The sequence below is a fragment of the Phyllostomus discolor genome, chromosome 4, assembly GCF_004126475.2.
Source record: "Phyllostomus discolor isolate MPI-MPIP mPhyDis1 chromosome 4, mPhyDis1.pri.v3, whole genome shotgun sequence".
Taxonomy (NCBI): Eukaryota; Metazoa; Chordata; class Mammalia; order Chiroptera; family Phyllostomidae; genus Phyllostomus; species Phyllostomus discolor.
In genome coordinates this window covers 182,050,140-182,063,137 of record NC_040906.2, presented here as the reverse complement: position 1 = coordinate 182,063,137, position 12,998 = coordinate 182,050,140, and the positions used below count along the sequence as shown (strand labels likewise).

At 36.1% G+C, this 12,998-nt stretch overlaps 1 protein-coding gene across 4 annotated transcripts in view; it reads right to left on the bottom strand.

Annotated features, from left to right (window-relative positions):
• The window catches only part of LAMA2 (laminin subunit alpha 2), a 516,934-nt gene that overhangs the window by 380,545 nt on the left and 123,391 nt on the right, over window positions 1–12,998 (bottom strand). For all 4 annotated transcript variants that reach the window (XM_036024687.1, XM_036024688.1, XM_028508983.2 and 1 more), the window contains exon 2: window positions 2,609–2,779. In XM_036024687.1, coding sequence (XP_035880580.1) covers window positions 2,609–2,779 — 171 coding nt within the window. The remainder of the gene's footprint in view (window positions 1–2,608; window positions 2,780–12,998) is intronic.

Here is a 12,998-nt window from a genome sequence, read left to right as displayed (position 1 = left end):
TATATCCAAGCCTTATTTACCCTAACATATACTTGCAGGCAGGAACTATAAAAACAGGTTGGGGCAAAAGTAGGTTTTCCATTATTTGTATGAAAAATAAAACAGTAATTAATAAATAATATAAGAATAAACTTTCACACATAACCATAAACCTACTTTTGCCACATCTTTTATATGGATTTATATTTATATACATATATACACATATGTAGGCATACATATATACGTGTATCCACACAGACACACATTATTTTATATTCTTTAACTCTCCCTCTCTGCCTACCCCGTCCTAAGCACACATCCATACAGTCTCGACACCAACCCTCCACTCCCCCTAAAACGTGTCCATGCCTCCAGGCGTTCTCACATCCTTTGTGAAATCATCAGGGCCACCAGTTCCTGAACCAATGGCAATTTCTCCCCACCTTCATCATCTTCCCTAATGAACCTAAAAGCTCATAGTCCATCAAATGATTCCTTGTTTGGCCCTTATTTCAACTTTCTTGCTTCTGATGTTTTTCCAGAGCTCAGTTTAGATCCTTTGTTCTTATCATGCTATATAAGAATAGCAAACAGATGGGATGTGGTGACACCACCTCCTCCACCCCTATGACCATACCATACCCACCTGCACCACAGAATACCGAAGTCATTAAAAGGCAAGGGACATTCTGGTGGTTACGATTTTTGGTTTCTTCACTTTTTTTTTTAATACTCTGTCTCATATAAGACCACAATTTCAATCACAAAAGTTCCAACTGTCCAAACATGTTGTTTTCAGGATCTCTAAATTAGATAACAGAGAGGGGACTATGCATTCTTTCTTTTAACCAGCTGCAAGAAAGAATGCACAATGCCTCCCAACTTTCTTTTGATACAAAAATTTAAATCATGAAAACTTTTTTTGTACTATGTTATACAATTTAAAACAAAAATAGAAGGAACATTAACCAAATTTAGAAGTAATATAACTGTGAAGTTTAATTCCCTTATAACTCACCTCATTGACAATATTCACTTTATTAACCTCCCCAGTATATGTATTTGATGACTTCCTAATGCATATTTCTAAATCAACCGTCATCTCCCATCATTCCCCCTTTGCCAATAGAAATGCTTTACTGGTTAAACTAAATTACTTGTAGTTCTCTGAATATATCATGCTATTCTATACCTTCAAGATTTATGTATGCTTTTTCTTATGTAATATCTTTCTCCACCCTGGCTGGCATAGCTCAGTGGATTGAGCGCAGGCTGGAAACCAAAGCATCACAGGTTCAATTTCCCAGTCAGGGCACATACCTGGGTTGCAGGCCACGGCCCCCAGCAACTGCACATTGATGTTTCTCTCTCTCTTTACCCCTCCCTTCTCTCTCTAAAAATAAATAAATAAAATCTTAAAAAAATTTTTTAAAAAAATATCTTTCTTCAGAACTGGCTGGTGTGGCTCAGTGGACTGAAAGCTGGCCTGAGAACCGAAAAGTCACCAGTTCAATTCACAGCCAGGGCACATGCCTGGGTTGCAGGCCACGTCCCCAGTTGGGGGTGTGCAAGGGGCAACCAATCATGTATCTCTCACCCATTGATGTTTCTCTCCCTCTCTTTCTCCTTCACTTCCTCTTTATCTACAAATAAATAAATAATTTTTAAAAAAAATATTTTTCTCCTTTTCATTTTATTATCTCTTAGTTTTTCAGTATACAGGTTGTTTTCTCCTAGGAATCTCTAGATGTTCCCTCAGCACTCAATTTACTTTTCTTTTCCCCTGTTTTCTCCTCTAAGTCCCTTAAGTCAAGGGCCTTAACATTGTATGTATGTATGACTTATTATGCTTCAGTACAATGCATTGCTAGTGGCAGGCATTCAAATGCTTGAATAGGTACAACACTCTTCTGGTGGGGGTTAAGACCCTTCATTATCTGGTTCCTGCTTATGCATCAGACTCATCTCTACCCTCTGCCCTCTGACACCCTCAGTTCTAGCCACTCCTAAATACTGGTAGTTCCCAGAGTAAGTGAGGTTTCCTTTCTTACTCTGATTTTTCCTCCCAGAATTCTTACTTTTCCTTTTTCTCTCTTCTCTCTTGCTCAGCCCAAACTTGTCCTTGAATCTCAGCTTAGATATCATTTTGTTTGCTAACCCTTCATTTATACCAAGACCGAGTTTGTGACTATCCTCTCTCTATGCTCATTCTTTCTTTCTTTTGTACTTACCACACTATCTAGCTAGCAATAGTCTGCTTTGTTTGCCCATTTCTTCATTCATTGAAGCCAGGGATCCCCACCACAGAACCTGGTACATAAGTGACCAATAAATGACTAAAGCCTAAATTAACAACCACATCCCCAGATGCTAGTTTGGAGATAGTAAACCTAATGACTGCCATGGGTCTTCAGCTAGAAAACCCCATGCCAGCACTGTACCTGCCTCAGATAAGGAAGTCTAATGTTTGTCAAGTGACAGAGAAGGGCTGTAAATAAGCTCACAGTAGATGAGAATGCTAAGAATCTTGAGGATCATAAGCCTCTAGACTTTGGATGCAGATTTTCTGCAAAATCTCTATTATAAATCCTCCCCATTGCCACAAGAAATATATTCAAATACATACGATTTGGATTGCTGCTGTTTTGGTTGCAGATTCGACACTGGGGGTTCCTCACAGGCTGCCCAGGCACGTGCTCCACCAATTTGCAATACATTTCAGGTTCTTTTTCTCCACATGTTGCATTTGTAGTGATGAGAGCATTAGAAGCAAGATTCAAGACAGCAGGGAATAAACCTGAAAACAATGGAACAAATGAAGGAGTGTGGACCAGAAGCAATGTGCTATGATTTTGCTGCATTTTAAAATGAAGTTAAGATATTTTTCAGAGCACTAAATTAATCAAAATAAAATAATCAGTGATAAATATCTGACTTACGTACAATACATACATAGCATGTATTATCAAAATAATATTTTTCTTTTTGCATCTTTAACATGGACTTTAAAGAAATCTTCTTAATTTATTAACCTCTACTACTCAATTAGAAAGTACTGTCTCTAACACATACTCTTTAAAAATCTTTCCTTCCTGTTATTGGCAAAAATCTTATTTTATCTTTCATCTTCCATTTCAGCTCTTATCTAGTACAGAGATTTTCAACCAGTGTGCCACAAGAATTTTTAAAACATGCAATACCTGACTCTTTAGTCAGGGGTATGACCTCTTTTCTATTAGACTGTCAAATAAAAAAGATGAAAACAGTCAACACACCAATAGCTATCTGGTGTGAATACCCCATCTTGAACCATAAATATGTAAGTCATATAACAGAGTTGCATCTCATTGGTCATGTCACATAATAAGATTGTATTTGATTGGTTAATTCTTGGTACCAGAAATTCTTTATATGATTATAAAGACCTGATTTTTTAAAAGTCACTTCTGAGCAAAAAGAGAGGTAATTTCTATTATTAGTCCTTTTTAAATCAATCAAAATTATACCTATTTTTTGGTCAGAACAACGAAAAACATAATATTTTTTTGGTATGCTGCAGAATTTTAGTAAGTAGTTTATGTGTTCCATGAGATGCAAAAGGTTGAAAATCACTGCATCTAGAGTAAACTATCATCATATGTAAATATTTTGTACAACCATGCACCTATGTTTTTTTTAATTTTATTTTTCAATTTACTAGTTTTTTTAAAGATTTTATTTATTTATTTTTAGAGAGGAAAGGGAGAGAGATAGAGAGAAAGAGAGAAACATCAATGTGCGGTTGCTGGGGGTTATGGCCTGCAACCCAGGCATGTACCCTGGCTGGGAATCGAACCTGGGACACTTTGGTTCCCAGCCCGCGCTCCATCCACTGAGCTACGCCAGCCAGGGCACCTATGTTTTTCATGGTCATTTTTCTGCTCCAATTATCATTTAATGTAAAGGGTTATTGTAACTCCCTTTAGATCCAGACTGGAAAAGATTGGAAATGCTGAAAATTTTTGAAAACCATTATTAATACCTTCTCTGCTATGGCAAACTGTATTGTACATCATAGTAATTCATATCATATACCAGAAATTATTTGTTAGGTAAAAAAAAGTACTGGCTTCCTTGGAAACAACCTTAGAGGCTGATTCAGTGCAGGACTGGGTGGCCTTTCATTCCATGAGAAGCCAGCTCAGGCTCTTATTTTCTGGGACTAACTGTCAATTCGGCTTCATACATGTCTAGTATTTGCATCTGATTGACCTCTTTCAATGATAATTTAGTAACAATTACTCAGCAAAAATAATTCTTTAACTGAAAAACTCATCTTGAGTATTTGAGATCATGGGTAATTTGACTGAAGTTAATGTGAGGAACATACTAACTATCTAGGAGGTTTCTGTTCTATACAGGTGCCAAGTAAGTCTACAAAAATTCAACCTCTAAGCAAATGTCCTTTCCTGACTAAATCTTATGTCTTGATGTTCTGCTGGGATCCCTAGAGCTTTGAGGTCACTTTCTGTCTTATCTTCAAATCTCAGCACATGCTGGGTACAGAGTAAGGACTCAAAATATTTCTAAAATAAATTAATTCTAAAGTCTGGCCTCATAAATGTTCTTCTGCATCTTCTGAATAACAAAAACAACAATACATAGCATTAATGAATGTTTATAATGTGCCAGGCACCATTCTGTCAGGGACTCACACTCTATGTCTGCACGGACTAGCTTGCTACACACAACACCTGTATGAGCTACGCACTACTGTTACCCCTATTTTCTTAAAAATGTTCACAATTTTGCCCAAGAAGACAACTAGCAAGCACCAGAGCTGTGATTTAAGCCCAAGCAATCTGGCTCCAGAGTTATCCTCTTATCATTACACTGCATGGTTTCAACAAGTGCCATATGAAACCCAATAAATCTAGCACCAATTTGTGGTCCTGTTTAAGCTTAGAATTTCATTGAAATATGCAATAGTACAGAAAATGGAAACTAATTTTAATAATTGGAGTCCCTATTGTAATCGCTTTCAAAATTCCAGACAGGTAGTGAATTTATGTGACTAGGCCACACCTCAGTTCTCATCTCATTCTCTCCGAATCCCAAAAAGCTGCCTCCAAAGAATCTTCTCTGTATTCCCTCCGTCCTCATATTAAGTTTCTAGAATCCCTCTGATTCTGCTGTTCCATTCCAGCCCCCACCAACCACGTAGCCCTCTTGCCTTGTGCTTTTCTCCATCTTATTGTTTTTTGAAATTTCCAACTTGCCTTTGTTTGCCAGGAGTTCAGAACTTACTTTTTTCTTACTTAACAGAAGTCATAATAAAACTCATTCTTCCTGATGAATTCGCCTCTCCCAGGCCGCCACATCACCTTTATGCTCTAAACCCAATTCCATGGGACATCCTGTCAATGTGATGTGAGGTCAGCTAATACAGTTAGATGTCGTAAATATATTAGCTGCTCATAAAACTGATATTATTTATACTATGAGGAAATATAGTGTTTTTTAAAAGTACAGTGCTATACAAAGGTTATTTATCTTTTTTTTTTTTTTTTTTTAGTTTTAACTGATTGTGTGTACAAGGGTTATTGGGAACAATTTCAATTTTGTTCTCGTTGCCCCTGCAGAATCAGTTTAGGTAGTTCAACCCCTTCTAGCCCCTTCAAACAAAGCCAACTTTCTTACACAAACATTCTTTTGTGCAGGAGCCAACATTTCTAAAACCGTACCAGGACATCGTCAGTTTTGCTCTATGTTTTTTGTCTCCTTTTTCACCTCTGACTAGTGCTGACCTTGACCCTGACCTTGGGTTCTGCTTTGTAGGTATGGGTCAGAATCTCCATGCCCTGCTTTGGGGCAGTCCTGTGGGACCTACCTAATTTGAATTGGTCAGACCTATACTTTCTCAGATCTAAGTAATCATAAAAGGGGTTTAAAACAGAGAAATAACTGGTTAAAATTATCTTACTATATATATATATATATATATATATATATACACACACACACATATATATGTATGTTTTTATATATATATATATATATATATATATATATATATGTTTTTGCAAATATAGAATTGAATGACGTCCCAATTCCCCCACAGAATTAAACAAATAAAATGTGAGCAAAATGATATGACTATAACAGAATTTCAGGTATAGCCCTGGCTGGTGTGGCTCAGTGGATCGAGTGCTGGCCTGAGGACCAAAGGATCACGAGTTCGACTCCTAGTCAGGGCACATGCCTGGGTTGTGGGCTAGATCCCCAGCAGGGGCCACATGAGTTCAACCACACATTGATGTTACTCTCCCTCTCTTTCTCCTCCCCTTCCTCACTCTCTAAAAATAAATAAATAAATAATTTAAAGAAAAAGAAGTATAGAAGTATCATTCATTCCAAAACTATTTCATATTCATTAAATAACATGGTATAATCCCCAGTAACCCCATTGGATGTGTTTTATTACTCCCATTTTACAAGTGAAGAAAGTACAGCTCAGAGAAGATAAACAATACGCACAAAGTTATAAATTAGTAAGACTAATAACTAATTAGTAAGATTTGAAATCAGCTCTTTAACTCAGATTTATTCTCTTTGAGCATGAAGAGGAGCCAAAACCCAGTCCTCAGCAAAGCTTATTAATTTATATATTTAATAAAAGAAATACTCAGTCCCCATTCCTTTGATGCTTTATTGAGTTTTTTACTCATAAAATAACCCATTATTGACATTTACATTTGTTTTTCTTGTTTTTTTTCCATTGACTTGTTTCTGTTATACTTATTGATCATGTACTCAAAATTAACCCTTGCATAATTTAATTGCCTTGGTTGGTGGTAAGAGAACAGTTGCATACTAAAACTTTATCAGCTCTTTTGCTGCTTATTTTTTTAAAAAAATCAATGAAGTGCATTGGTCAGGAAAGGCCCCAAATCAGTTGCTAATGATTAATTTGAAAAGTTAGTCAATATCTGAGCTTATATTCAATCTTTAGCAGGTTGAATTATAGATTACAGACCATTTTCATTAGATATTAGCTTTATTAGGCTGTACCTATTTATGCCCATTCAAAAGCAGCAGAGCAATATTTATTGCCATATTCAATATGGGTTACTTGGTTAGGATTATATAAACATTGCAAGTGTAAATGAACTACAAATAGTTGGTGAATCTTTATAGAGTATTGACCTAACAGACTCTTTGTTCAACTTGAGGTCATGTAATGTTAATGACACAAAAGCCAGTGATCATTATCCATACAATTATAATTGACTTTTTTTTTCTGAACAGTGGCTAGAGTAAATAAATTGTTGGATTTGTGGCTTAAAAACCAAAATCTAAACAAAACATAAATAATATTTATTCTCTCTATATTATATATTCCTGCTAAAGATGAAAATATATATACTATGAAGATAATATATATTCTATAATATATATCTAGTAAGCAGATGATCTAAGAAAAGTCTGTCTACATAATATAAAAAATAAAAATTTTGCTATAATATGGCAAACATTTAGAAAATTTACTAGATTTCTAATATTTTTATTTTGTATATGCTTGCTCAAATACTATAGTATGCTCACACAAGTTTTTGTAATTTCAGTGATCAACACCACAAATTCTAGATTTAAATGGCAGAAGCATTTTTAAACCTTCATATGAAGGTTCTACTTTTAATAATGTGGATTAGCTTCTATTGGACCAAATCTCTCACAGATAACAGCTATAAAATAGGAACAAAATATATTTTTAAAAACCCAAGATATCTGAACACATGGGAGACTAAACCCAAAGCAGGTAACCCAGGAGGGATGTGTATGCTTAGAAGAAGGAAGATACTGGAAGTTCTATAGACTGCACAATGCAAGGTGGCTAAAACTCAAAGGGAAACTCAATAAGCCACATAGCGAGGGCCAAATACCATATGACCTCACCTTTAACTGGAACCTAGTAAACAAAAGAAAAAAGCAAGCAAAATATAACCAGAAACATTGAAATTAAGAACAATCTGACAGTAGCTAGAGAGGAGGTGGGAGGGGGAATAATGGAGGGAAAGGTTTTCAGGAACAACTATAAGGGACACATGGACAAAACCAAGGGGGTGGAAGCTAGGGAGACAGGTGGGTTTGGCTGGCATGGGAGGGGGAATGGTAGGGAGTAAATGCAGACAACTGTAATTGAACAATAATAAAATAATTTTTAAAAATAGAGAAAGAAATCCAAAGTTTTACACTCTCTTTTTTAGCTGTCCTGAAGAACCAGAGGACAGAACTAAGAGCAACCATGGCTGCTGGAAAGTGAAAACAATGCTGGGAGAAACAAAGCCACAGGAAGGGAGCCTCAAAATAGGTGTATAAACTCTTCCCAAATTCCTCACTGATGCCAGATATACATACGCCCTATGCAGTCTCAAAGTGCCCCAGTTGGTGCTAAAACAATGATCACAGCTGTTGCATACCACAGGAAATACAAGAGTTTGGAGCTTGAGTACAGATAATTTAACCAACTGATGTAACAAGAAAATGAAAGATGGATAATTATTCTTCAGAAGGATGTAAAACGATCCCTATTTCTACAATGTATCTTTCATAATATCCAGAATGCAATATAAATAATGCTAGACATACAAAGGAACAATAAAATGCGATCCACATTTTGGAGAGAAGCAGTGAATGGGGACCAACATCAATATTACCCAGATTCTGGAACAAGCACAGAAATATTTTAAAGAAGTTTTTACAACAATGATCAAGGGCAACTCAATATGATTATAAAAGAAGAAAATGTGGAAATCTCAGAAGAGGACTAGAAACTACAAAAAATGCCAAATACGAACTAAAAAAAGTACACCAACATGACTCCTCTCCAGGAAGACAAACAACCCAGTTGAAAAATGGGCAAAGAAGCCCTGGCTGGCATAGCTTAGTGGATTGAGCGCGGGCTGCAAACCAAAGTGTTGCAGGTTTGATTCCCAGTCAGGGTACATGCCTGGGTTGCAGGCCATGACCCCCAGCAACCACACATTGATGTTTCTCTCTATCTCCCTTCCTTCCATCTCTAAAAATAAATAAATAAAATCTTTAAAAAATATTATAAAAAAAATGGGCAAAGGACCTGAACATACAGTTTTCCAAGGGGAATATATACAGGGCCCAGAGACATATGAAAGGATGTTCAGCATCAATAGCCATCAGAGAGATGAAAATTAAAACAACAATGAGATACCACTTGATACCAATCAGAATGGCCATCATAAATCAACTAACAACAAGTGCTGGTGAGGTTGTGGAGAAAAAGGAACCCTAGCACATTGTTGGTAGAAATGCAGACTGATACAGCCACTGTGGAAAACAGAATGGAATTTCTTCAAAAAACTAAAAATAGACCTGTCTTTTGACCCAGCTATTCCACTGCTGGGATTATAGCCTAAGAATCCTGAAACACCAATTCAAAAGAACCTATGCACCCCAATGTTCTTAGCAACCTTATTTACAATAATCAAGTGCTGGAAATAGCCTAAGTGTCCATCAGCAAATGAGTGGGTCAAAAACTGTGGAACATTTACATAATGGAATGCTACACAGCAGACAGAAAGAAGGAACTCCTACCCTCATGACAACATGGACGGAACTGGAGAGTATTATGCTGAGTGAAATAAGCCAGGTGGGGGAAGAAAACTACCATATGATCTCACCTATAAGTGGAACCCAATGAACAAAACAAACAAGTGTGCAAAATATAACCAGAGATATTAAAATAAAGAACAAACTGAGAGTGATCAGAGGGGAAGGGGAAAGGGAGTAATGGGGGAAAGAAGGGGAAAGGTCAAGTCAAGGAAGATGTATGAAGGACCCATGGACAAAGACAAGGTGAGGTTGGATTGAATGTGGAAGGTAGGGATAAAAACTTTTTTAAAAGAAGAAAAAAATCACTGCATGAATTTAATGGAAAATTGAAGATAACAGAAGAAAGTGTAAGTATCCATGAATATAAATCAATAGACTTTCCTCCTAAATTCTCTAAATACATTTCAATGTTTAAAGAAAAACTATAATATTGCTTTGAGGGGGTTCAACATATGTTCATTTAATATATGTGGTGATTATAACAAAGGAATAGAGGGTGGATGGATAGCAGTAAATTTATATATTTACAAGGTTATTTTTCTTTAGAAGAGTATAATATTAAAAAGATTGAGAACACCAAATGTTTAAAAGTTTGTGGAGCAATAGAACTCTACTCTATTGTTATTAGTTGTGTAAATCAATACAACCACTTTAGAAAACAGGCATTTAAAATAAATTTCAATGTAGAACTACTTCATGCCCCCCAAATTCCATTCTTAGGTTACTACCCAGTAGAAATAATAGTACCTGTCCCTGAAGAGACTATACAAGAATGTTCACAGAAACTTTTCTCATAGAAGTCAAATCTGTAAGTAGCCCGTGTTTCCATCAATGGAAGAACTGATACGGAACCTAGGGTGTATTCCTACAATGGAATACTATCCCACACTAAAATAAATGAAACTACTGATACATGCGACAACAAGATGATGCCAAAAAATAGAAGTTTTACCAAAAAGAGAGAGAAAGAGTGCATACTCTACTATTCATTTAAGTGACCTTTAAGAACAAGTAAGCCTAATTCATTGGGAAAATAACATATTAAAAAAGGTTGACTCTAGGGGTAAAGACCGATTATGAACAGGCATAAAGGAAACTTCTGGGGTGATGCTAACATTCCAATTGGAGTTTGTATAATACAGATTATATATGTGTGTATATATATGTGTGTGTGTGTGTGCATATGTATGTTAAAATTTTAACATTACTTTGTTAAAATTTTCTTTGTTAAAATTTTAATGTTACTTTCAATGTATTTGTTAAAATTTTACTACTACTTTCAATGAGTAAATGCTACATCCAGTGAAGACTTGAACATTTCACTATAGGCATATTTTTCCTTAAAAAAAAAGGTAAATCATTTTTGAACTTTAGTTAGTGATATTTAAGATGAATTGCTTAGTCATGAAGTATGCAATAGATCAGAGTTTAAGAGAGATTTATGGATAGTTATGTACAAAATGGGTAGATGTATGATAAAGCAAATACAACTAGATGTTAATTTTTAAATCTAGAGATGAATATAGGTGTTTATTGTATGATTCTTTCAACTTTCTGTAGGCAGGAAAATTTTCTTAATAAAATTTGGCAAAGAATCTATAGAAACATTATATATATAAGTATATATGTGTGTATGTAACCATATATGTGTACATATATGTGTATATGTATATGATCTATCTCATTCTCTGGATTTTTAGAAGTTGTCAATATCAGTAACAGTAAAATATTAAATTCACATTTCTTAAATCAAGTGTGAAAACAATTATTGGATACTCCAAAAGAAAACTTGCAATCCCATTCAGAATCAGGAAAACAGGAAATCAGGAAAAGCAAAATAAAGTACTGGGTTAGCAAAACAGTTGACAGTCTCTTCAAGACACCTGCAGGCCAGAAATCAGCAGGTGGTTCTATTTTCCATGTACAGTTTTCCGTTCTCCTAGCTTTTACTTTGCAAAAATGAGCAACTCGAACTTAGAGTCATATTTAATACATAAGTGTTGTCGTTTGAAGAACTACAACTGAGTCCGTGAAATGTATCCCATGTATGAGTAAGTATCTGCTGTGCAGCACAATTCAGATTTGTTCTATTAGACTTAGGCAATGTTTCTCTAGGTGATGAACAGGAAGATTGTTCTGGCAGCCAAAAAAAAGAATTCAGTTCAAAGAACCCTAGTTACAGCATTACAAATAAATAAAATAATTTCCAGAAGCTAACTGGCACAGCTAGATTTCAAACATAATTATTTCAACTCCAAATAAACCAAAATTAATTTTAATATTAAATTTCCACCCTGCCTCCTTCCTTCCCTTCTCTAAATGAAAATCATTTTTTCCTCCAACATAAATCCTGATTCTTATGCTATCTAGTTTCCCTTTCCCCTTCCATATTCACACTCACAGGACAACTTCCATCAGAGTTTTATAAGTCGTATAATTTATTTATAAATTTCCCCATCTTAAGAAAGCCCCCTTCACTATTTTTAATGAAACTGAAGCCTTAATTTCCTCTGACAATGACACTTTTGTAGCTTTCCCCAGTGGACCCTAGAATCACTGGGAGAGGGAAACTAATCTTCTGGCTTCCACATACTACCTACAAATCAGTTCCACTTGTGAATCACAACTTCTTTTTTAAAAGTCCAAATCATCCACCTTTCACACCTCCATTATTGACTGGCTTCATGAAGACCAACTACAAAAATATTGGTAATTACTTCTAGTCATGATGGCAGCATAGGTAAACATGGCTCATCTCCTCACACAATCACATCAAAATTACAACTAAATTATAGAAAAAAACATCACTCAGAACCACCAGAAATTGAATGGAAGTCCAACAACTATGGAACTAAACAAACCACATCCATCCAGACTGGTAGGAAGGGTGGAGACATGGAACAGGTGGGTCCCACTTCCATGTGTGTTGGATAAAATTTGAGAGGGATATCTTGGGAGTGAGGAGTCCTAGACCCATCCTAGGTCCTCCATCCCAGGGTTTCAGTGCCAGGAAGATAAGTCTCTATAACTTTTGGCTGCAAAAACGAGTGGGGATTGAGTTGGTGGAAGAACCTCTGGAGTCCCAAGAAGTTCCCCTTAAAGAAACCACACACAAAATCACTCAGACTCAATCCCTCTGAGCTCTAGCCCTGGGTCAGTGTATCAGTTTGAAAGGTATCAGTGATATACAGAGAGGAACTGAAGTATCTGGCATCAAGGCAGGAATTGGGAGACATCTTTCTCCAGACAGAAAGGTAGGCAGAGACCATTGCCTCTTTTCTGAGCCCTCCCCCTAAAGAGCCACAGAGCTGGAAGGTGGGTACCATATCTGAAATTACATCAACCTGGCTAACATTGTTGGCCCCACCCTGGAGATCCCCTGAGACTCC